At 32.2% G+C, this 23,560-nt stretch overlaps 2 protein-coding genes and 1 long non-coding RNA gene across 3 annotated transcripts; 2 read left to right on the plus strand and 1 right to left on the minus strand.

Moving 5' to 3' along the window:
* Positions 1 to 807: 807 nt before the first annotated feature.
* LOC116765623 (ATP-binding cassette sub-family D member 3) lies at positions 808 to 16,969 on the plus strand. Its single transcript, XM_061521942.1, has 15 exons — positions 808 to 1,096; positions 1,383 to 1,631; positions 6,309 to 6,378; positions 6,456 to 6,553; positions 7,089 to 7,269; positions 7,398 to 7,467; positions 7,541 to 7,635; positions 7,985 to 8,102; positions 11,742 to 11,839; positions 13,081 to 13,270; positions 13,973 to 14,102; positions 14,487 to 14,661; positions 14,887 to 15,060; positions 15,226 to 15,330; positions 15,632 to 16,969. The coding sequence occupies exons 1-15, from the start codon at positions 990 to 992 to the stop codon at positions 15,764 to 15,766; spliced, it is 1,995 nt and encodes a 664-aa protein (XP_061377926.1). The 5' UTR covers positions 808 to 989; the 3' UTR covers positions 15,767 to 16,969.
* On the minus strand, positions 2,608 to 3,827 carry LOC133319046 (uncharacterized). Its single transcript, XR_009752742.1, has 3 exons — positions 3,655 to 3,827; positions 3,495 to 3,573; positions 2,608 to 3,394 (listed from the first exon to the last, which is right to left on the minus strand). It is a non-coding gene; the product is annotated as an uncharacterized LOC133319046 (long non-coding RNA).
* A 698-nt stretch (positions 16,970 to 17,667) lies between the features above and the next one.
* Positions 17,668 to 23,451, plus strand: LOC116765444 (midnolin homolog). Its single transcript, XM_032654869.2, has 5 exons — positions 17,668 to 18,053; positions 18,184 to 18,271; positions 18,402 to 19,873; positions 20,644 to 20,731; positions 21,112 to 23,451. The coding sequence occupies exons 1-5, from the start codon at positions 17,854 to 17,856 to the stop codon at positions 21,514 to 21,516; spliced, it is 2,253 nt and encodes a 750-aa protein (XP_032510760.2). The 5' UTR covers positions 17,668 to 17,853; the 3' UTR covers positions 21,517 to 23,451.
* The last annotated feature ends 109 nt before the right edge of the window (positions 23,452 to 23,560 follow it).

Here is a 23,560-nt window from a genome sequence, read left to right on the forward strand (position 1 = left end):
AATGTTTTATATGAATCAATTCCTATATGTAACCTGTTATTGGTTATCACCTAATTGATTAATAGCTAAAAACGAAGCTGAAACAGATTTTGTTTTAAACAGCTATATTATTTTCATAAATAAGAATAAACGAACGTAACGTATCGAATTGCATTTTGTAAACGCAAAACTCAAATGTGTAAGAATCATCTAAAAAGGCATTTTTTATATATTACCAAACTGCAAATTACTTTCTAGGAATTTAAAACGTTATAGACTCATTTCAGTGTTAGGTGTTGCCAGCTTTCCTAACTTAAAAAAAAACAACATACGCAACGCAATGTTTCTATAATAATTCTTCTATGTTAACATAAGATTTTCTTTAATACTATAATGTATTATTTCAATTAATAACGTTTTGAAATTTAGGTAGTTAGTTGGTAGAATCAACATATTTTATTTTCAGGCAAAAGCTTCTGTACTTACCTACGCTATGAGTAAATACACAAGTCTATGCCCTAGTTCACCTCTAATACTATACAACTATACCGAGCATTTGTTTTAAAAATTGAGATAGCCCTAACAGTTTTTCCTTTTCATTTATTGTATAATTTTTAAAAATACGTCATATTTGATACTTTTATACTTTTTAAGAATGCGACTCAAGTTATAATACCAAAATCTAATAAGTAACAAATATACTAAGCTTTGTGCCTATTCACCCCATTTAACGTTTTGTAGGCAGTAGTCATAGTATGTAATGTCAGTTGTCAAAGTTATTTGACATTTGCCAATCGCCTGATCAAATCGAGTATAATATTATTAATTTACATTCAGAAGTCCAAAGTGCCTTGAAGTTGTAGCACGCAATATGTATTAAGTATCTTTGTAAATATAGCGCATTAAATTAAAAGTAGAGTTATATTTAATAGAAAGCGCTGTTATTAAGATGTGCTTAAGATAGTTACAAAAAAGTTTATTAGTGTTTTTAATATAATATTCGGTCCACGATGGCTCCAAATTTTAGTAAAATTACGTCAAGGACAGATGTGAAACTTGGACTTGCTGCCTCTGCGGCTCTAAGTGCTTGGATCTTGAGGAATTTCTTAAAGTCCAAGTAAGTTTGTTAAACTAGTCAACCTTATTACTTCTGATTTCTAAAATACAATTTAAAGTTTTTTAATCATTAAAAATATAAGGTCTGTATGGAAAATTTTATATATATTTAAAATATCTATCATAAACATTATAATAAATGGTTCACAATCTATGACTGTCCAAGACATAAAACATGTTGAAGAGATTTGTATTACATGATTGCTTTTGAGTTTATAGTTTTTGACTGAGTTGGACACTATAATGTTTACATACTAGTTTTCTCTAACTATTCAAACATTTTGTAGGAAAAATGTCAAACAAGGCCAATTATCACCAGCAGAGACCGTGCAATATATGATAAAAGATAAAGACAGAAAAGGTCCAAAAGCACAAGTTGATGCACAGTTCTTTGCGGAGCTAAAGTCATTATGGAAGATCATGGTTCCTGGTCTTTGGACCAAGGAGAGTGGCTTTATGGCCCTGATAGCATTATCACTGATATCTAGAACATTATGTGACCTATGGCTTATTCAACATACAACACTTGTAGAAGGGTAAGTAGATTTTTTATATGAATTTATTTACTATGACTAATATTAATTCTTATCTTAATATGGTATAAAAAAGGTCATTTGCATCTATAAATTGTATCAGAATATTGAAAACTATTTTGAATTGTTAATAGAGGTCAAGTGAGTTCCATTGTATGTAGAATCCTTAGAAAAACTTTATATAAATATGTCTTTTATTGTCATAGCACATACAGGCCATTCAATTTACAATTGAATATTAAAATGTATTTTCATGATTATGACATACTTGACGGTTAGCTTGGCTTTTGGAGAAATAATCTGCTGTATTTAATGTATGCATATATGTACGTAAATGATTTCATATATAGGTTATCGGTTAGGTACAAACTAACCTTATCTATTTTTTTGCCATCATTTTCTTTCAAGTAGCTGTTTATGACTCAAAACCAAGGGTTGAGTTGGGGGCTATGTATTTTCTTGCTGTGATAGACTATCTTCTAAACCCCAGTGCATACTCTTAGTAGTGGCGGGCAATTGTGTATCTTACATATGCGTCTGTAATGAACTAACCTTATCATAGATTATATTTATACTTGGTGATACAAAATAGAGAAGAAATCAACCATAACAGAATGATATGTGATAGTTCCGGAAGCATTAACGGTATATATAAGCACTAACTTTATCCCATAGTTTATTTGGATATTCCTACAATATTTTGACAGATAATATAACAGAACAACACTATTTTACATGTCCAAAATAACAGCCACTTTTTATAAGGTTGACCTGCTTTTTTATAGTTGTTTAAGTTAAGAAAATATAAGTATAAAATATAACAATTTGAGGTATTTTACATATGTCTACTCACTTACTTTGCTATATTTATAAAATATTCTGCGACAAATTTAAGTTCCTAGTTTACTTAAAAATATTCTTAAAATAGAAGTATGTATGTACTTGTGGAAAAAAATGTTATACATCATTTTTTGGTATGTTATACATATCAATTACATACTAAGTATTTATGTTAATAGGAAGTGCTCCCATCTATTATTAAAGGTTACACCAAAAAGTTTTTACTCTCCATAAGTGAAACTACAGTGAAAATGTGAATAAAATGTTTATACGCTTATTCCGTCAATGTCTCTCCATAACCAATTCCATAGAAGTGGATTAAATTACATCAGCTATGTATTGTGTAATATTCTTATTTAAAACAGTCTATTGAATTGAAATATTTGAATAGCATTGTTTCATTTTACATAACACAGGAATCCATATGAATTAGGGAAACAACCCATACAAAATTGATATTAGTGATATTCCGTACAAACATTATTATTATTGGTATAAAGAAAATGGGACAGTGCTACAGGCGTACAGTTTTCATTCTAATAAGGTTTCATTTTCAAATGCTTGTTAAAATACATGATAATTAATTAATTATTTCTTTAATTTAATTTAATAGTATTGTGAATGAAATTGATTGATTGATGAATTTAATTTAATAGTATTGTGAATGAAATGCAAACATATGATTGTTTTTAGGTCCATCATTAAGCTAATCCATTTGCACAATAGTTTATATAAAGTAGGTAATACACATTAAATGTATAATATTGCGTTAATTTCCTTATATACAATTTATGTATGAAAAATATTACGTTTGTTTTACGTTTCTTGTTTTATCACATCCAAAGTCAACTCCAAAACTGGTTTAGTTACGAGTTACGTCATCACGTATTGCTTCGATGGATCCGTAATAAAATACGTTTCTCATACTTTGAGTGGTGAAAGGATGTAAAGAAATAAATTATGTTTATTATTAAAAATACAACTACATAATTTCCTGTAAGAAATGCGATTGTTTACAAGCTTTACCTCGAGTGGTATTTCCACAGATCCTCTATTTCTATGCATCATAAAGGATAAATTGTGTACTCGATACCTAAAAGAAAAACTAAATCACGACCGGTTAAGGATAACTGAAATGTGTAGATCTAAAATATTATCGTAATTCAAAGCAATACAAAGTACCTACCTATCCGTTCTGCATTTATAACCTCTAATTGTGCTACAAAATTTTAATCTCCGGATAGTAATAATAATAACTGATATTAATTTATATGTAACCAAACAGTATTATATAATTTATAGTTTGTCATCACGTGATCAAAATGAATCACCGTTGAAGTGACTCTCAACTCGGTTTTAGCGAATCGTTTTGTACGCTGTTTCATAACGACTATTACCGTGCCTATTAATACCGATTGTACATTAAAACTCTGGTGCAATTATTAGTTATTAATGTATGCATTGTCGTTTTTACAGTGAAAATTACACGTCTTATACTCTTAGGTACCATTTTGAGCACATCAGTGCATCAGTCTTCAAAATGGTATCAAGCTACAAAGTTATGAAGATTTCGATTGTGTTTTTTTTTTTTATAAATGGCGTTTTAACTATTAAGTTAATAATGACAGATGTATTTATTCATAAAATGAATATTTGGTTACAATTTTAAGGAAATTATATTTTAATTAGCAATTTATTGTTGATGTGAAGCTGATTTATGCTTTAATTATCTACAAATTTGAATTTGAATGCTGCTTTTGTTCTAAATGTATGAATGAATGGCCTTTGTGTTAATTATCATTGTTATTATATTTCTTTTTTATTAAAGTGTTAATGTATTTCAAAGTCAATAAAAAAATACAGTTCTTTTCTTGAAAATATAATATTATTTTCCAGACGGTTTAATTACGATATGTATATTTATATTGCTGTTCTGATGAATTGTTGTCAATAAAAATATACATATACACGGATACATATCCGAATACAGATAATGACGATTATTGATACAGATATATTGACGTAGCGTCAACTTACGAGTGACGCTACTTGACACTTAATTGATGGGATTCGATACGTCATTTGTGTCATTTCGATACGTCATTTATTAATAAATTTTTTTTTTTAAATGTAAATCCACGTAAAGAATTTTATCATTGATAGTTTGTAAGGAAAAAGATACGCTACAAAAGTAATCATTTCGGATCTTTGTTGTTCGATATCCGACACTCACAAATAAAAACACATTAGATTATTATTATACCATCGAAATTTTTGTTAGACCCTACTAAAAAAAAAAAAAAATGACATCTATATTGTAACATTGGAAATTTTAAGTATAATATGTAAATTCTATGTATAATACGTTTATACATTATGTAAGGAACTATAATATCTCTTGTTTAAACTTCTCTATAAAATATTTTTTACTTAAATTCAAATTACATTTAAAAAAATCGATTATAAAATCAACTTTTAATATGAGATTATATTAATAGAAGTCCTTGATAAGTTTGTTTCTTCGCATTTAGTTCAAATTAAACGATTGATTAAATTCTCATTCATTTGCCGTGTCTGAGCTAAATTTGAAGAAGACACCTTTTTAAAATAATTTTGTCGTATAGTTTAAACATCACGAGATATTTAGGTACTTATACGAATAGGCTGGTATAAACTTGGCATCAATTCCTTGTTGGGATGTTTAGACAAGGAAGCGAGTCTACCATCAATGAGATATTTTATGTCAAAATACATTATAATTTTATTTATGTATATATAATAATTGTTGTAAACGACCTCATTAAAAGATATTTCATAATCTTATAATTACTATAGATGTTTATTTATTAATCGCTTTATATTGTGTTACTGCTCTCTGTGTTATATACAAGATTCTAACCGCCCGCGCCACTGTATTAATAAATATTAAATCGCTTTACAATCTATATACACAAAAGATATTTTTATTTGCTCAACTTAAAAAAAATGTACACTCTACGAAGGCTCTTGAAAGATTGTTTTTCAAGGTTTTCTACATTTTTCAATGTTTTTTTTTACAAGTTGTAACCCACCTAGAGCAGTGGGTATATTCTATACATAAGGTTTTTTCAACTTGCGACTTAAAACCTATTTTGTTAACCTTACGTTACGAAATAAGCTACGTTGATGGGCATGTTCGGAAAAATCTACTCATTAAAGTTGTTATACACACACATACTTTATTTTTATATTTCGACTGTTAATATAAAAATTGTGACCGATATAAATGCATATAAAATAAGTTCATATATATATGGTATATGTTTATTTATTGAAACAACTGCTCTGAAATAAATTGGTCTTGCAAAAATGCAAGAACAAGACCAAGACCGATTTTGTGCAACACTAACCCGAACGCATTCTCTAAGTCTATCCAACAAATTGTTATTTGCCTCTCGCTTTTTCTATCATCTTTGAAGCTCTCCGACAACAAAGTGATGTGTTGAGCTTTCTAGGCATCAAAAAATCCCGGATAAAAACCCTTTCTGGTGATTTGGCCTAAAATACCTATTGCTGAGCATGAATCGCGTCATTCTCGTTTGTAGAACGTATTGAATATAAAAAAATATGTGTTATATAAGTAATGTCTATATATGACAATTTTTATCTAAATTGTATATACTGTCCACTGCATAAATATATTTTACTATCTAAAGTTCACATTGGCAGTGAGGTTTTGGTTCTATGATCATTAATTGATGTTAATCCATCATCAATTCTATTGAAACGTCTTAAGGTTTATAGTTCAACGCTTGAATAGTGTATATATATATATATATAATCATATAATTTTTGTTTTAGATCAATTATAACAATGAATTTAAAAGAATTCAGAAGACTTCTCACCCAGCTGTTCATATCAATGCCGTTGGTAAGTTAAAATAATAGTAATTAAAAAAATATATTAAATTTCAAAATAATTGTTTAATGCCAATTACCTCACTCTAGATATCTCTAGTGAATAACATGTTGAAGTGGAGCATAGGTGAAGTGAAGCTGAGACTGCGTACGAATTTATCATTACATCTTTATCAACAATACCTGAAGTAAGATATGTTTAATGGAGAATTATAATATTATTATAAATACATAATAAATTTTCTGGTAACGAAAATGTAAAAAAGTTGATAAATAATCAGAGTGAGCGTTTGTACTTACTATAAGTTTGTATTGTCACACTACACACTAAGCGTTCCGATTTGTCATGTAAGTCATGTATTTTGGATAATAAACACGCCGAATATTTTATTAAAACGTAGTTTAGTAGATAATTAGATGTAGGCGCCTGCCGGAGTAAGTGAGCGCGGGAACCGTATCAATATCTTTTGAATGGCTGTTACCATTTTATTAACATATATGAGTGACTTTAATGAATGAAGTTGTTTTATAACTTATATTCAATGTAGTATATCAACGAGTCTTTGTTATCAAGTAGTAATTTAATCTCAACAAATATGAATCAGTTATAATATACAAAGAACGAGGAACTAGTTTTGGCGGGAAGCGTAGACGCCATTTTTGTTTTAAAGTAAAATATTTAAAACTTTCTCAGTGGTTTGAAACTGAGTTTTATGTCTCCAGAGGCTTCACATACTACCAGGTGACGAATCTAGATAACCGGATATCAAACGCCGACCAGCTGCTTACTACGGACATCGACAAGTTCTGTGACACGGTCATCGACTTGTACAGCAATATCAGCAAACCGATGCTCGATATATCGATTTACTTGTATCGGCTGACTGTAAATTTGGGACCGTCGGTACGTTGTCAAAAAAAAAATATATATGTATATCGTAAATTAAAAAAAATGCAGCGTATTCTTTTTTATTGAAAAATGTATATATTAAAATATATAATTAAATAAAACTTATTTTCTTTTTTATTCAGACACCAGGTATCATGATGGCGTACCTGTTAGTCTCTGGCATATTTTTGACGTATCTTCGTAAACCAACAGGTGATATATATTAAACAAAAAATAAAATTCGCAATAAAGTCATTATGAATATAATCAATGTTTATTTTTGCAGCCAAAATGACGGTCCAGGAACAAAAACTCGAAGGTGAATTCAGATATGTTAATTCTAGGCTGATCACTAACTCCGAGGAGATCGCGTTCTATCAAGTAAGTGACCCACTCACCTGTTATAACTGGTTATAATTTTAACTAAGATATTTAGATACTGTTATTCATGCACAAATATTTTTATATCTATATATGTGTGTTTTTACGTTCGTTCGTATCGGATATTATAAGTTTTATGTTTGTAAATAAATATTTGCTTATCGACCTCTAAGTTTCTTGTGAGATGTGCATATGAAACACAATTTATTAAACACGCTACATAACTTTTTATATATAATGTTAAATAAAATGAGGTAGGTACATAAAAACTATGAATGATTAAACTCGTTGTGCATTGCATGTGAACAGCAATAAAGAGGTTTTATATGAATGCTTTTTTTTTCTCGAGGGCAACCATCGCGAGCAGTTGACAATACTAGCCAGTTTCTACAAGCTGACCAGACATTTGCGCAACTTCCTCAATTTCCGCGTCATGATGGGCTTCATTGACAACATCGTTGCCAAATGTAAGTATACCATGAGATCGTCACAGTTATGAAAATAATCCTGGTTTTGTTGCTTTATATTTTTTTTTTATTATTGCAACACTCTAGTCCCTTTTTAGGTATTAAAAAGAAACAAACACGTTAAATCGGTTTTAATAAAATATATATATATATATATATATATATATATATATATATATATATATATATATATATATATATATATATATATATATTGTGAAAATTATAATTTATTCGCTTCGTCTAGTAGTCTCTTTTAAGATTTATAATCCTAGATAAAAAATCCATTATAATACGCTGATTGTGACGTCATTGCCAAAATAACTTTAAATAAACAATTACAGTCCTAATTAATTATATTTTCAAACAATATTTTATATTGACGTACATTAGTATCAAGAATAATAGCAATATGAATTGCAAATGTTGTGTACTTTGAAATCGTTCTATAAATAATTCCTGTATGAAGTATTTTAGTGTTATTGTAAGGTCGTTTATACATTATTTTATATATTCTTTAATAAATGTTAAAACTTTTTTTGACTTGATTATAATATTTGAAATAAAAATACGAATTCCAAAAAAAGTAAGTGTTCATAACATTGGTTAAGACAATATCTTAAAAACAAGGCCGGCAACGCATCTAAGGGGTTTTCCAATAGGGACGCTTGAACTTTGACAGCTGATTGCGGCCATGTTGTTTGAGTGACAGCTGTCAAATGCAGTGTGTTATATTCATTCCGTCCTCCCAAACCACCATGGCAGGTTACAGTGTCGAGCAGCACGTGCAAATCATAAAATTGTTTTATGAAAATGGGTCTTCAGTTCGAGCAACGTTCCGCGCACTTCGCCCGTTTTACGGTCGCGATGATCGCCTGCCGAGTCGACTATCCGTCGATTGGTGGACAAATTCGAGTCAACCGGGTCAGTTAACAATCAGCCGGTTCCCGTGCGTCAACGTAACGCGAGATCTGCCGAGAATATCGCCGCTGTGCGCGACAGTGTCCTCGAAAACCCGCGGCAGTCAATTCCGCGTCGCGCACAGGAACTCGGCCTTTCGCAGACGACAACTTGGCGAATTTTGCGTTGTGACTTGAGCCTGCACCCGTACAAGATCCAGCTGACCCAAGAGCTCAAGGTTAATGACCATAGACAGCGCCGTGTGTTCGCTGACTGGGCATTAGAGCAGTTGGAAGTTGACGCCGATTTTGGCAAAAAAATCATCTTCAGCGACGAGGCGCATTTTTGGATGAATGGCTATGTCAACAAGCAAAATTGCCGTATTTGGGACGAGACCAATCCACACGAGGTTCACCAAGTGGCAATGCACCCGCAGAAAGTGACTGTTTGGTGCGGATTTTGGGCCGGAGGCGTGATTGGTCCGTATTTTTTCGAAAACGATAATGGTGTGGCCGTCACCGTCAATGGTGAGCGATACCGGTCGATGATAACCAACTTCTTTTGGCCTGAAATCGAGAATATGGATCTGGACAACATGTGGTTTCAACAGGACGGCGCTACGTGCCACACAGCACACGCTACGATGGAAGTTCTGCACGATCAAGCGCCCTTAATGGAAAACCCTATACGACACCCCTTGTGCTGCAAATGTCCATGGACGACGGTATCCCTTACCATTAGGTAGTAGTAGTAGGTAGGGCGTCTGCTCGTTTGTCCCTTGGGGAATTAAAAAAAAATGTATAGATTGTCTAAATTAAAATGACGCGCCCAAGTATTGAATTACACAAAAAAATATATATACTATTTTTTTATATTTACAGCTAAATTTTTGTGTATACTGCGTGTACGCATACGCAATATACACAAAAATGTAGCTGTGCTTGGTCATTCAGTCGTTAGTTACACAAAAACAAAGCAATATTCAGCGTTCTATCGCAAAAGTACCATCAGCATATCAACCAAAAAGAAATAGAAAAATAATATTTTGACATGGATTAAGAATTCCTTATTAGGTAATGTTAAAGATTATGATTAAGATGAAAGCGGTTATATTGAGTTGAGTGAATAGCCATTATATAATAGTTTAATCGAACTCAATTTTTTACGATTATCATAACTGAAATTAATTGTTAATTTAAATTACATTTAATTGTCATATAAAACTTTTTTTTTAATATATTAAAACTAAATTGAACTGTATAATAAATACTTCGAAAAAATTTCAGGTCTCTCTAAATATTATGTATTTAAAAACTTAAAACAACAATTTGATAGCCTACGAACACTACCAAATCGTTAAATAAAATTATTGTAGTCATTAAATCTTTTAATTCCATTTCTTTGTTGACCGTAGTTGCTAAAAAGTGTTAGTTTTACAATTAGTCGCCCAACTAATCATAATTGTCTGATCATGCGAGAAAGAGGACGTCTTTTATCATACAACGCGCTATCTCTACCCCATACATTTAACATTATCGGATTTATCACACGACTAGTCCAGCGATATGTTTGCATACGAGTCACAGTTTACGAAACAGTCGACGCTTCCACACATATATCTTTCATTAATATTTGAACTCACATCTAAATCAAATAATAAATAATAGTTAAAAAAACACGTTTATATGGCTAACCGAAGTGAAAAATAGAAAATAATTTTCAATTACAAAGAAATTACATAATACCGTAATAGAAGATCAAATAATCATTCATAGTTAATGACCTCAAAATTAATTCAGACTAAAAGCGTGAGGTGCTTGATATTGAATGTTACAATCATTTTAGTGGCAACTATCTATATATGAGGTAACATATGAAATGTAGTCAAATTAGTTTTTTTAAACTATTATTTATTTAAAATTTTTTAGTTCGTTAAATTTTAATAGAGCGTTTTTTTTAATATTTTATTTAAACTACTTTTTAACTCGAGACATGCGAAGACCGCGCACTAGTTCTATCTCTCTCACTCCACTACAGAGGATCTATCAAAGAATTCATTAATCCTGGCGGTCCAAATAAGGACAATGGAAAACTGTTATCAAATTATTGCATTGTCATCGGTCCTTGGTGCTTATGCAAACATTCAAATTATTCAGATTTCTATAAACCGGTGAAACTTAAGATCAAAGATACATACATACCTACAACCCAAGCTAATAAAAACGTGTTAAAAAAGTAGTGTAGTAGTTAGAGCAATTCCTTGTAATATCAGTGCGGATATTACGTTATTAAACATAATTATTTATACGCAGACCGTTCTAGTCTATTTATTATTTATCTACTTCTGCAAATATTATAAAGACAAAAAGTTTGTTTTTAAATCGCTAATTAATTCGATTTTTTTTTTGTTAGATAGCCAATTCAGTAAACAAGACTGTAGGTTATTTTACCATGTGACCAATACTATAGAAGTATCTATTAAAAAAGTTAGAAATACCAAAAAATCCTAATTATAGCTTCTGTAAAAATGCCATTTAAAAATTCTCTTGAACTCAGTAACCCTTGCAAAAGTTTTTATGATAACGTAACGATAACTTGCAAAAGTTTTATGATAAATAAAAATTTCAACGTGCCTATTGAGTATGGCATTGCAATTTTTTGGCAAGGTGTTGTATTATAAATTTCGTCGTATATAGTAATTCATTTCCTATATAATAATTTTAATACTTATAATTGTAGACATCGCGATTACCGTCGGTTTCTACGCCGTGTCGAGGCCATTCTTCGTCAAAGATCACAACTTGTTGACAACAGGCACAGAACAGGACAGATTCCAGGTATGATAGTCACGAATAAACACAATAACTATACATATTTTTCTTCCACCATAAATATTCTTTCAATCATTCTGCTATATAATCGATTGTTTTCATTATTTTTGACACAAGATTATTAAATTAGCTGCTATTTATCAATCTAATCTCATCTCAATCTAGTCTCACTTAAGACTTTCTGGAGAATACATTTAAACAAGACTATTTACTTCGGGTTTTTATTATTATATTACTTCTCGTAATGTCAACTACTTTGTAGTTAAAGTGATCATCGTTACTGCAAAGTAAATATTTTCAAAGTTTTTTAAAGTATGTTTTTTAACGTACTTATTTTACTAAATATACAAAAATTATCGATAATCAACCATAATCAATCGAATATTTCATCTTCAACGATAGAATAGACATGTCATTCATTACGTTTGACATTTTTTTGTGAGAATATTGAATATACACATTGCAGATTATACACTTTTTATATAGATTGTCAAAGTCATGTGTATCGTTTATAAGCAGAGTGTGTAATGTTTACAATTTCGTGTTTCCTCCACACAGTAAGTACTCAAGATTATAATTCGTCCGACAAACAATAACGTTGACATTGGCAAAATATTCTACGATTGAAGTGCGGATGAAGCCATAGCATTAAAAAAAAATGTTTATAATAAAATAATTTTGTTTAATCTTTTCATAAACTTTGACTGTCTCAAATTCCACGTTTATCTATTCACGGAATTCCCATAAAATGAATAGAAAGCTTTCGCTCCTTGTATTAATAAAATAATATTTAAATATAATATATGATCCAAACTAAGTTGAATTTACACATTTGCAACAAATATGTTATCTATCAGATCACAGAATCCGATTTAACGTGCCTTCTTATATTGTAATGTGGTGCCCTGAGAGAGGAATGAAAGCCGAGACTGCTGAGTAGATACTGCCTTTATTTCAAATAGATCGTACATTAAATAGGTATAAAAGTAGGTTACATATTCTATAATGGTTAATAAGTATGTTTAGTTACTATAATCTATTCACTACATCTCAATATAAACACTATAATGTGATTAAATTTGTTAATTTTAGTATGAAAACGATTCCGTTCACAATACATACTACAGTAAGGCTACTGATCTGAAAGCTTGGAATGATCTCTTAGTACTAAGCCATTCTTGTATTAAGCCATATAGATGTTTCTAACTAGACTTGTGCTATATAGAATAATTAAATCTATTTTCCAGCACTACTATACTTATGGCCGTATGTTAGTCAAAATGGCGGAAGGTATCGGTAGATTAGTACTGTCCGGCAGGGAGCTTAGTAAACTGGCTGGTCTTACTGCTAGAGTTACTCAACTCAGACATGTATTGGAGGATATTAATAAAGGAAACTATAAGAGAACTATGGTAGAAAGACAAGCAAATGGCAATGGTAAGATGACAAATATATTTTTTAATCTGTAGTCAATACTTTCAAGTCGTTACAACATACACAATACAAATTACTAATAAGCTTGTTATATAATACAGTAACGGCTTAATGAAGTGAAATTATAAACATGTTGTTTGTTAAATGTCACAGAATTTATAATATGAATAAATCATATATCTACTACTAGAGACTATTTTTATATATACATAAACAAATTGTCATATTAAGTATTGCCATTGAGATATTAGATTCTTTATAAAATTATGACACTTCTCATGTTATCTACTAGTTGTGACCACAACTTTGTTCACTTGGCATAGTTTTTATAATTATTTCTTACAAATAAATATTATTCTTTTAATTTATTTTAAGTCTAACTTACTGAAACTAACTAACTACTAACTTAAGCAGTCTAACTTACTGAAAGTCTGGTAAAAATCACTACAAACATTTCAGAGATGAAATGGAACAATAAAATAGACAGGAATTGCATAAAATCATATAATATTATGTGCAGTGTATAATCATCATGTGGATTTAGTAAGAAGTTATTTTTATTCTACAAATACTATTTTTCAATTCAATTTAAATTTTATTTCATTGTATATATAAGGAAGTTACCCCAATAAAAGGCTTTATAATATTTCTATGTGAAGTTTTTTTATATTTTATAGTAAAATATTAAAAATTTTTGTCTCCCAGGTCCCCCCATGCTTCTATCTCCTGGAGCAGGGAAGATCATATACCAGGATAAGATCATACGCTTTGATAAAGTACCGCTGGTAACACCAAACGGTGATGTTCTCATCAAGGAATTAACCTTTGAAGTCAAGTTAGTATCTGTGGTGGTGTTATTACTATTTTTAGTATTGAATTCTCTGTATTAATTGCTATGAGTATTAATTGTACCTTTAAAAAGGATTTATGTAGTCAAACTAAATACTGACAGTTTCATAGTTTTCCATGGAACCACTGTCACTCATGAGTCATGACAGAATTAATGTAGGTAAGAGAATTAAAAATTCAAGTGTCTATTTATAGATTGTCCGTTCAAACCCAAATTAAAAATTATTAAATTGAATTCGATAAAATAAACGAATTTTCTTGTTTCTCTTTATTAAATATTCATATTATGTCACAATAGGGTGTAGGGTGAGGTCGTAATCCAAACGAAACCTAGTATGTACATATACAAATGTTTTATTAATATTTCCAGATCTGGTATCAATGTGTTAGTATGCGGACCTAACGGCTGCGGTAAGTCTTCTATGTTCCGTATGCTGGGTGAGCTTTGGCCTATCTTCGGAGGAACCCTGACCAAACCGCCGAAAGGGAAACTGTTCTATGTACCGCAGAGACCTTATATGACACTAGGAACGTTCAGAGATCAGGTGAGGTCAAGCAAATGTAATAAAAAATAGTATAATCTTGTCCATATCTACCCAATATAAAAATTTATACTGTATGAATAGAATGGCTTACAAGACATGTGTTAGTTATTGTTACTTACATACCGCCTCAAGTGATATATAATTTGCACTATCTAAAATATTATTATGCCAACATTTCTTGAACATTTCTTCCTATATATAATTAATTGTATTGATTTCTTCCAGGTGATATACCCCCAGACCCAACAGGAGATGATCCGTCGAGGCCGTACTGATGAGGAACTGCTCAAGTTCCTGGATATAGTCCAGCTTTCCTACCTGGTGACCAGGGACGGCGGCTGGGACGCAGTCGAAGACTGGATGGATGTACTGTCCGGGGGGGAGAAGCAAAGGATAGCGGTAAGTGAGGGTGCATATGTGTGAGTGTGTGTGTACATGTTAATATAGGTGTGGGATTATGTGATTGGATATGTCCGTGTAACTTATCTATGTGTTTGCACACTTATAAGCTATTGTCAAACATTCCTATGCTACAACAAGTTATAATTATTTGTTTCTTCCCAGATGGCGCGACTTTTCTACCACGCGCCTCAGTTCGCGATCCTAGACGAGTGTACCAGCGCTGTGTCCGTCGACGTTGAGGGACAAATGTATAGATACTGTAGAGAGGTGTGTAACGATTCACTGTGTACATCAAAATTAATTTATATAAATTCCTAAGGAGGATCCGTTTTGGCTTCCCATTAACAAATACATGCATATATGTACATATATACTTATTTGTATACATAGCAACATAGCTTCTATATTTGCTTAATTTAGAAGCTATCCCACCTCCATATCCACCTAAACAAAATGTTAACTTTTATAACTAATACCTAAAAACATAGGTTAGCTATTATATAATTAAACATGTGTATATTACGACAAAATTTATGTAAAATTGTTAACATGTATGCCTTTTTCACAGATGGGTATATCTCTGTTCACGGTGTCACACAGGAAGTCGCTCTGGCAGCATCACGATCACTTCCTGCAGATGGACGGACGAGGCGGATACGTGTTCGGGGAAATTGACAACGACACGCAGGAGTTCGGATCGTGATCCACAACGTAGCGGATCCAGCTTGATTATGGATCGCGATCCGTGTATATTATAGGCACGTCAGAAATCAGGATCTTAATACATATACAATTTGAATATATTAATGACAAATGTTGCACACTTATGAAATGGATATAGAACAAGTCGGATTGTGATCTGTTCGTGAACTGCCTGTATATCCACTTCTAACTTGATCAGTTGTTGTGGTTATATAAATGCAAAATGGGGTCTCTTTGATATCTATCCATACATTTATTTAGATTGTATTGTTTTATATATATATATATATATAGATATATATATCATAATTCGCAAATTAATCATATGACAAGTGTAAATTTACAATTTTAATAATTATATTTGTTTTGTCATTAAATATTATAAGGAAATTGAAGGTTCAATAATAAATGGTCACACATATAGGCAAGGATAACGTAATATATATTCAAATTAGTCACAATAGTTATACTTGTATAATCCTATAAGAAATATTGTGGACATTTATATAAAATAGAACAATTTAAAAACTATTATAAGATAAACTATTTAACATTTTAACAAATATGAAATCAGTACAAGTAATTGAGTTGGGACCACAAAATGATAATCACATCATTGTTACATCAGATTTGTACACAGAAATATTTATTATAATACATAAGTGTAGCGAATAAAATTCATTACACGTCTCTTTTAAAATAATCTATTTAAAATAAATCATGTAAAATTCTCTGTTGTTATCAATAATATCAAATGTATGAGATATGTTTCAATCAATATTCACATGGCACTGTGTATATTAAATTATTTTTTTAATGATTTATTTCATTAAATATTCACATGATTCATACAAATTCAAATTATGTAGCGTTGTACTAAATCTAGTTACACCATAACTAACACACCTTCAGAAGGACGCCAGCAATTTATAACTCAGATTTTATTGACAACTTTTTCTTTTATTAAAAAAAGAGTTTAAAATAGAAATGTATCATTTGTGATACACATATTATTTATTTACAATGGTTTATCATCACAAATGTGTCTCGTTTATTTTTGTTGTATTAACAATTTTATATAATACTGTAATGAATGTTACAATAGTTTCTACTTATTTACATGTAAAATGCTGTGATAGACGTTAAGTTTGTTGTTCTTATTAAATTGAAGGTGCTGGGAATAAATGAAGGTTAAGGACAGGAATTTGTTCTTTTATTTCATCCTCCTTTTTATTTTCCGATCTAAAAAGAAGAGAGAAACATATTCGACCCATGATTACTTAATTAAGTGCATAATTCGAGTCATTATTATATGGTTAAAATTAAATATATTCTTATTAGATATTTTTATAATACTATCTCCTACAAAATAATAATAATTAACTAGTATTCTGTTATAAATTACGTAGAAAAGTAGTACTTAGTATTTATTTACTCGTAATCACATAATTTTTCTTTCTCTTATAAGTATTGTTCGTAATAAGCAATCAAAAGCATCACAATTGGGTGATTTTGATTTTTTACGTTTACAAAGTGAAAAAGTATGAAATCTAGGTCAAAGGTCTCAACAGATATAAAAATACATGTACGCACTTAAAATCAAAGTGAAATGTATAGTTTTAAATTTCCCGCACAAAGCTTATACGACATTTACAACGCGTACATTTTTGTCTCATGACAGTTATATTCCCAAGTACGTTTTTATAAATAAAAAAAAAGATATTGATTCGTTTCTAAGAAAACAAAACAATATTAAAATTTATCGAGACATAATGAAATAGTAAAATTTTTAATATTCCTGAATTGTTCAGACACTACGTTCATTTAATCTATAAAGAACAGACTATTTACTATAGATAAAACAAAATGGAACGCAAAATGAACATTGCTTCGCATCAGCTGTTGAAGAAAAAAAAATAACGGGAAATCAGCGATGGAGATTGGTCACACCGACGGCCACATCAAATCTGGGGGTCTAGCGTGTGACCCTGTTATTCCTATCCTGCAATAAAATAGCTTTGTAATCTTAGTAACTAGTGCATTGTTGGAATATTAAGACAAATTTTGAGTGTGATTTATGTGTAAAATATGGAACGTGCAACTGGAACAGAAGTGTACGGGTGTGGCTCGCCCCAATCGACGGACATAACGCTAAATATACAAACGACTACGGGTGGTAATTTCTCCATTAGTTTGAACGGTAAAAATACTGTGGAGCATCTTAAAAAAGTCGTTTCCAAGAAATTAAAAGTGTCAAAGGATCGAATATGCCTTCTGCATCGCGAAAGGTGAGTACGGAGGCGTCAGACGCCAAGCTTCTATTGTTAAACATAGGTATCACGGAAATAAGTTGCGTCGATACGATGACGCATCCGCGTCCTATGACATGATTATTGATAAATAATTTCGTCTTCGCAGACAACTAAGGGATGGTACTCTCGAAGACAACGGTTTGTTAGATGGGTCGCGCATCATTTTACTGCCCAGCGTCGAGACGGGCCTTCTGGTAAGTACGTCATACATTTCGAAACGCCCCATGATAATCACGTGTTTCACAATAATGTTAAGCTAATCAATAAAAGTTTATCTTTTAGTGACGACCATTTTGTTTATTTTCTCTTTTCTTGAATTTTCAGAGTCAGAGACCTGAAAATTCTGTGATGCAAGCCTTAGAGTCCTTGAATGACACGCAAGTGAATGATTTTCTGAGTGGTAAATCACCTCTGAATTTGACAATGAGACTGGGTGACCACATGATGTTAATACAGCTACAGTTGTCAACATTACACACATCTTCCTCAAGTGGTAGTCGCACACTGAGAACTTCCACTCCAACTAAAACTACCACAGTCCGTACAAAATGTGATTCTAAGGACACACCCAATCCTCAGACTATACCACAAAAGCCTCCACCAAGTGACGAGACTATTACTAATAGTGATAAGAGTAAACAAAAGAAAGAAGATGACAATGTAGCAAATAATCTGAAACTAGATATGTTGCAAAATGCATTTGATCTGTACCGTACAATGGCAGAGGAGAAATATTCAGAGAAATCAGCACAAGGTTCAGATAAAGAGGAAATGATGGATACCTCAAACTGCACTCTATCAGATTTATCCAACACATCGGTTGAAAATGAACAGTCCCCAATTAAATCACTATCTAATCTGGTCTCTAGTCCAATAAACACATCCGCTGAAAGCAAAGAGGCGGCTATAGCAAGTTCTGTAAAAAATAGTTTAATAGACTTGTTGTCAAGCAAACTGGCAGCAGAAGCAATCCCTTCCACAAGTTCCATGTGTGACAAAGCATGTCCATCAACATCCAATACACCTGACAGTTCAGTCAGTGATGACAGCGACAATTTCACAGACCAGAGTTCCTTCCTCGCTGAAAGCACTATAGATGAATATCCTATGGAAAACTTATTTAACAGTGCCGTAGACAAGGGCTTGTTCGATGAGCAAGACGAATCCATGATGGACAGGGAGATATCGAACTTGGCGACCACAAGTCATGGGACTCAAGAATCATCTGGAGCCTTGCCATCCTTCCAAAGCCTAAATGAACCTCTAAAAAATAAACGTTTTCAATATTTACTTCACAAAACATCCAAATTCAAGCATCCTATTGGCCACAATAAACAAAAGGCCTTCATGCAGTCTGTTGTAAATAAACATAAAAAGAAGGTGCAGCCCCTGTGTGCCCCAGACTTAAGTTTCCCTCAACCGTCTACCTCAAGAACAGAGCCGTATGTAAGCTGTAAAAAGCCTGTTCAGGTATCTGGGCCCACAGCAGAGACTGCCACTCCATCCACATCCAAACAAGCCTTCAGGGCTCCCGATGCACCTAAAAAACCACAGAGGGCTTCCCCAACACCACCGGTAGACACCAAAGCGCTCATTGAAGCCTCAAAGAATCTGACACAGAAATTGAAGAAGTTGTCGAAGGAGGTGTTAACAAACAAAGTAGATCTCAAAGCTGTAGAGGAGCCGGTGCGTGCGAAAGTACGTCCTGGAGCTGTGATAGAGTCCATGAAGCATCATGGCAAAGGAATATATTCAGGGACGTTCTCAGGAACACTGAATCCAGCTCTTCAAGACAGGTATGTTGGAATATTCATATCCATCTAATTCACGTGCTCAGAGCATAATTGAAATCTATATAACGTATAGTTACTAATCATACAGCATGCTTACTGAGCGTATAAAGCTATAAATCTATTTCTATATTAATAAATTCAAAGTCTGTTTGTGATTTCAAAGTAACAATGTATCCTCAAGTGCATTTACAAGAAGCCAAGTCAAATGTAACACTACTATGTAATATATAAAAAAAAAAATCGTCTTTGTCCGGGAAAACTTCGTATGGACTTATTTTTACGGATTTATTAGTTGTTGATGACATTCTGTCCTACGTGTTTTTAGATTTAATTCTTTAGAATTACGAATAAAATATTTCCTTACGACTCCCAACCAGCACAAAATACGAGCCAAAGAGTTTCCATCTCATACATTATTCCGTAAACAATTAGCGTACCGTCGTATGACTGCTATATGCAGTCTTAACGAAATCATTTACGAGAGCGAAGACGCGGGCGAAAGCTAGTGATGGATATATTTTATCAAGTGTGCAATCTGTTTCAGTAGAGCACATTTGTTTCACTGGCATTCATTTAAAACGTTTACACATGAAAAAATGATTACGTTTAGACAATTTTTCAATTCAACTTATTAGTATCACAATGTTGCATTGTAAGGCCGATCCAAACAATTATTTCGCTGATAATCGTCGGTTACGTTCATATAACATTGTGTTTTTATTTTTCCGTCATCAAATGTACTTTTTTTACTAAAATTTTATCCTGTATTCCAGATACGGCCGACCAAAGAGAGATATATCCACGATAATCCACATCTTGAATGATCTGTTGTGTGCGACGCCACCCATAGCCTTAGCGCAGGTACACGATACATTATGTGACCAGCTGTTCACTGCAGTTGACACACATTTAATTGTTTAAAATCAGAATAAACGCTTGATTGAATATGAATATATATATATATATATAGATAACTAATACAAATATGTTTTTTGTTATTTTACGCTTCACATTTAAATCTGAACTCGTTGATATCTGAGTCGTTTTATTTTATAATTTTTATATAAAGGTTATATAGGGGTAGTTGATACTGAGACTATTCGGTTTAAATAATATATTGGATTTAAATGGTAGATTTTAATGCTGACTTTCGTAGGGATAATCAACAAATAGTTTGACTTTTCTATTAACAATAGTTTAATAATTACTTAAAGTTTTAATTATTTTTAATAAATTTTCAGAAGGAGCCGAAGCATTCTTGCGTGACGGTCACTCAGGAGGAGCCGAGCAAGTACAGCGGTTGTCACACGTGTTCGTACGGACATTGCGACGGACATCCGACCAGCAAGAACTGTGTGTGTGATAAAGACTGTCAGTGTAGTCGTCTAGAACCTAACGTGTGTGCGTCCTGTGACGAGAAAACCAGCCCGGGGGAGCTCTGCAAGAAATGCGACAAAGCGAAGACGTTCGCTCTGGAGAACTCGAAGACTAAATGCAAACTGGAACAGCTGAGGCTCGTCATGCAACAGACGAAGCAACGACGCGAGGCGCGCAAGTTAAAAACATTACCTTACACCACGCCTTCCAAGACACACGCCGCCAATGATACCACATCCATCAAAGAAGAGATCGAAACGGCCGCATAATACACACAGCCGCGGTCCAGGGTTGCTAGTGCGCTGGGGACGGGGAGATTATATTAATTTTAACATAATCGCCATTTAATTAACGACATTTATTTAATAAAACCTGCGAATAAAATCGATAAAGGAACATTATATTCTCACGGAATATATTCCCCTCGCCGTCGTAGCGCCGACGCTGACGAAGCCTCCGCTCGCAGCTCGTCACACACCGGTTTGCGGATACTAATGTTATTGTTACCTGTTAATTATAATTAATGTGCTTTATTAATAATAATTGACTAAGTTGATTTCGGACACGTCTATGAAATCCGATCGCGCACTGGCAACGTACATTTGACTGACATTGACAGTTGGTGCGGGGTGAGCCGTTTGTGGATATATTCTAAATTACCATATTATATAGTTTTGAAGAGTTAGAATTAAATTTTAAGTGCTATTATGCATGTACAAATAACGAAAAAAAAAAATTAATTAGCGAAATCCTAGTTGGTAGTTTGAATAATCACGTAGGGTGTTAACTGTTGCCTGGAGCGGTGGGGCGGTGGAGCGGTGGAGCGGCCCGAAATGAATTTTGTTGTTATATTTTAGATTATATTTTATTTTAACGGACAGTCATCTTTTAGACACTTGTATATCTAGTTTCTTTTTTTTTTTTGAGATCACTGTTGATTTACACTTTGGAAATTACTTTTTGATATTAAAATATCACTCACCGTGGAGTTAAAATTACACATTGGCTTAATCTGTGTTGGGATAAATCTGATGAATTATATTTATATATTTTTTTTGACTCCCATGTTTTAGGAAGTAATTGGCACCGTTATTTTTAGTTATTTTTGTTTGTTTTTCTTTACTTTCAAAAAAAAAAAAAAAATGTTGTTTTAATAAATGTTTTCCTCATGATACTTATTTTTACTTGTTTGTTTATAAACAGATTCAAACCTGGATTTGACTAAGAACTAGAAATATTATATTTGTTTATCGCAAAAGATATATTCTTACAATCCTATGGAGAGAAAATGCCTTGTATATATTACTGTTTATAAAATACTTAGTGCTTTCAATTTAATAAAAGGTAATGTAAAAAGTAAAGAATATATGTTTTTGCTAAATAGTGAATAGTTGCAAAAATATGAGTTAAAAATGTATACATTATAATTATTTTATTTTAATATTAATGAGAGTTGCCTTGCGAGCTGAGACACTATATATGGACATGATCACAATCAATTCAACCACAAGCCACTTTGAATGAGTTAGCAATAGAGGCAACGGTGACACGTTTGCCGGCGGTGGTGTTCCGTTTCCTACATATTATATATTAAAAAAAATGTTTATATACACAATGTGAAAGATATTGAAGCACAACAGCAATGAACAATTATTAACCACCGTAGCAGGCGAACTTCTTTAAGACATATATTATAGTATTACTGTGGTGTCATATACTATAGACGAGCGGTTCGTACGCGTGTTGCGGTCTATTGAAGAGGAAACAGAATGGATTTACGGTTTATATACGTCTTCCGTTATCGAGCGATGGAACGATCTGACCTTGGTGCGGGACCAACATACGGGATAGGAGTTTGGTTCCTGGATTGTTGAAGCAATAAATTCGATACATTTCCGTTGAACGCGAAGTGCCTATTGGTGTGTAGTAAGATATACATTAAGTGTTGTGCCATACGGGTGTTAGGTTTATTAGTGGCACCTAGGATCCAATCGTTTCGCGACCTAACAGATCTCACAAACGAATATTAAAAAAATAAAAACTTGAGTTATATTATAAAATTGTTACCAGATTATCCCTTGTTTTGTTAAAGTTAGCGTCTTAATATCTCAACGGTTATAAGTTGACAGGGTTGAAATCTTGAATTGTTTTTTTTCCTGTATTTTGCATGTCTAGTGAGGAGAATAAAGTTACATAACTAAAAATTTTGTTTTTTATTTCCTATCAATCCATTTTTATAAAAAACTTAAGAGTTACGACCGCTACATACTTCTTTTATCTTTTGCTTTCTTTAGACATATACTTTCCAGACAG

The sequence above is a fragment of the Danaus plexippus genome, chromosome 11 (genome assembly GCF_018135715.1).
Source record: "Danaus plexippus chromosome 11, MEX_DaPlex, whole genome shotgun sequence".
Lineage (NCBI taxonomy): Eukaryota > Metazoa > Arthropoda > Insecta > Lepidoptera > Nymphalidae > Danaus > Danaus plexippus.

Excerpts from the sequence above, each read along its gene's own strand:
- LOC116765623 (XM_061521942.1), top strand. The coding sequence starts at position 990 with ATGGCTCCAAATTTTAGTAAAATTACGTCAAGGACAGATGTGAAACTT. Across the intron at positions 1,632-6,308 it reads CATACAACACTTGTAGAAGG|ATCAATTATAACAATGAATT; the intron begins GTAAGTAGATTT and ends TTTTTGTTTTAG. Across the intron at positions 7,468-7,540 it reads GTATCTTCGTAAACCAACAG|CCAAAATGACGGTCCAGGAA; the intron begins GTGATATATATT and ends TTATTTTTGCAG.
- LOC116765444 (XM_032654869.2), top strand. The coding sequence starts at position 17,854 with ATGGAACGTGCAACTGGAACAGAAGTGTACGGGTGTGGCTCGCCCCAA. Across the intron at positions 18,054-18,183 it reads TGCCTTCTGCATCGCGAAAG|ACAACTAAGGGATGGTACTC; the intron begins GTGAGTACGGAG and ends TCGTCTTCGCAG. Across the intron at positions 20,732-21,111 it reads CACCCATAGCCTTAGCGCAG|AAGGAGCCGAAGCATTCTTG; the intron begins GTACACGATACA and ends ATAAATTTTCAG.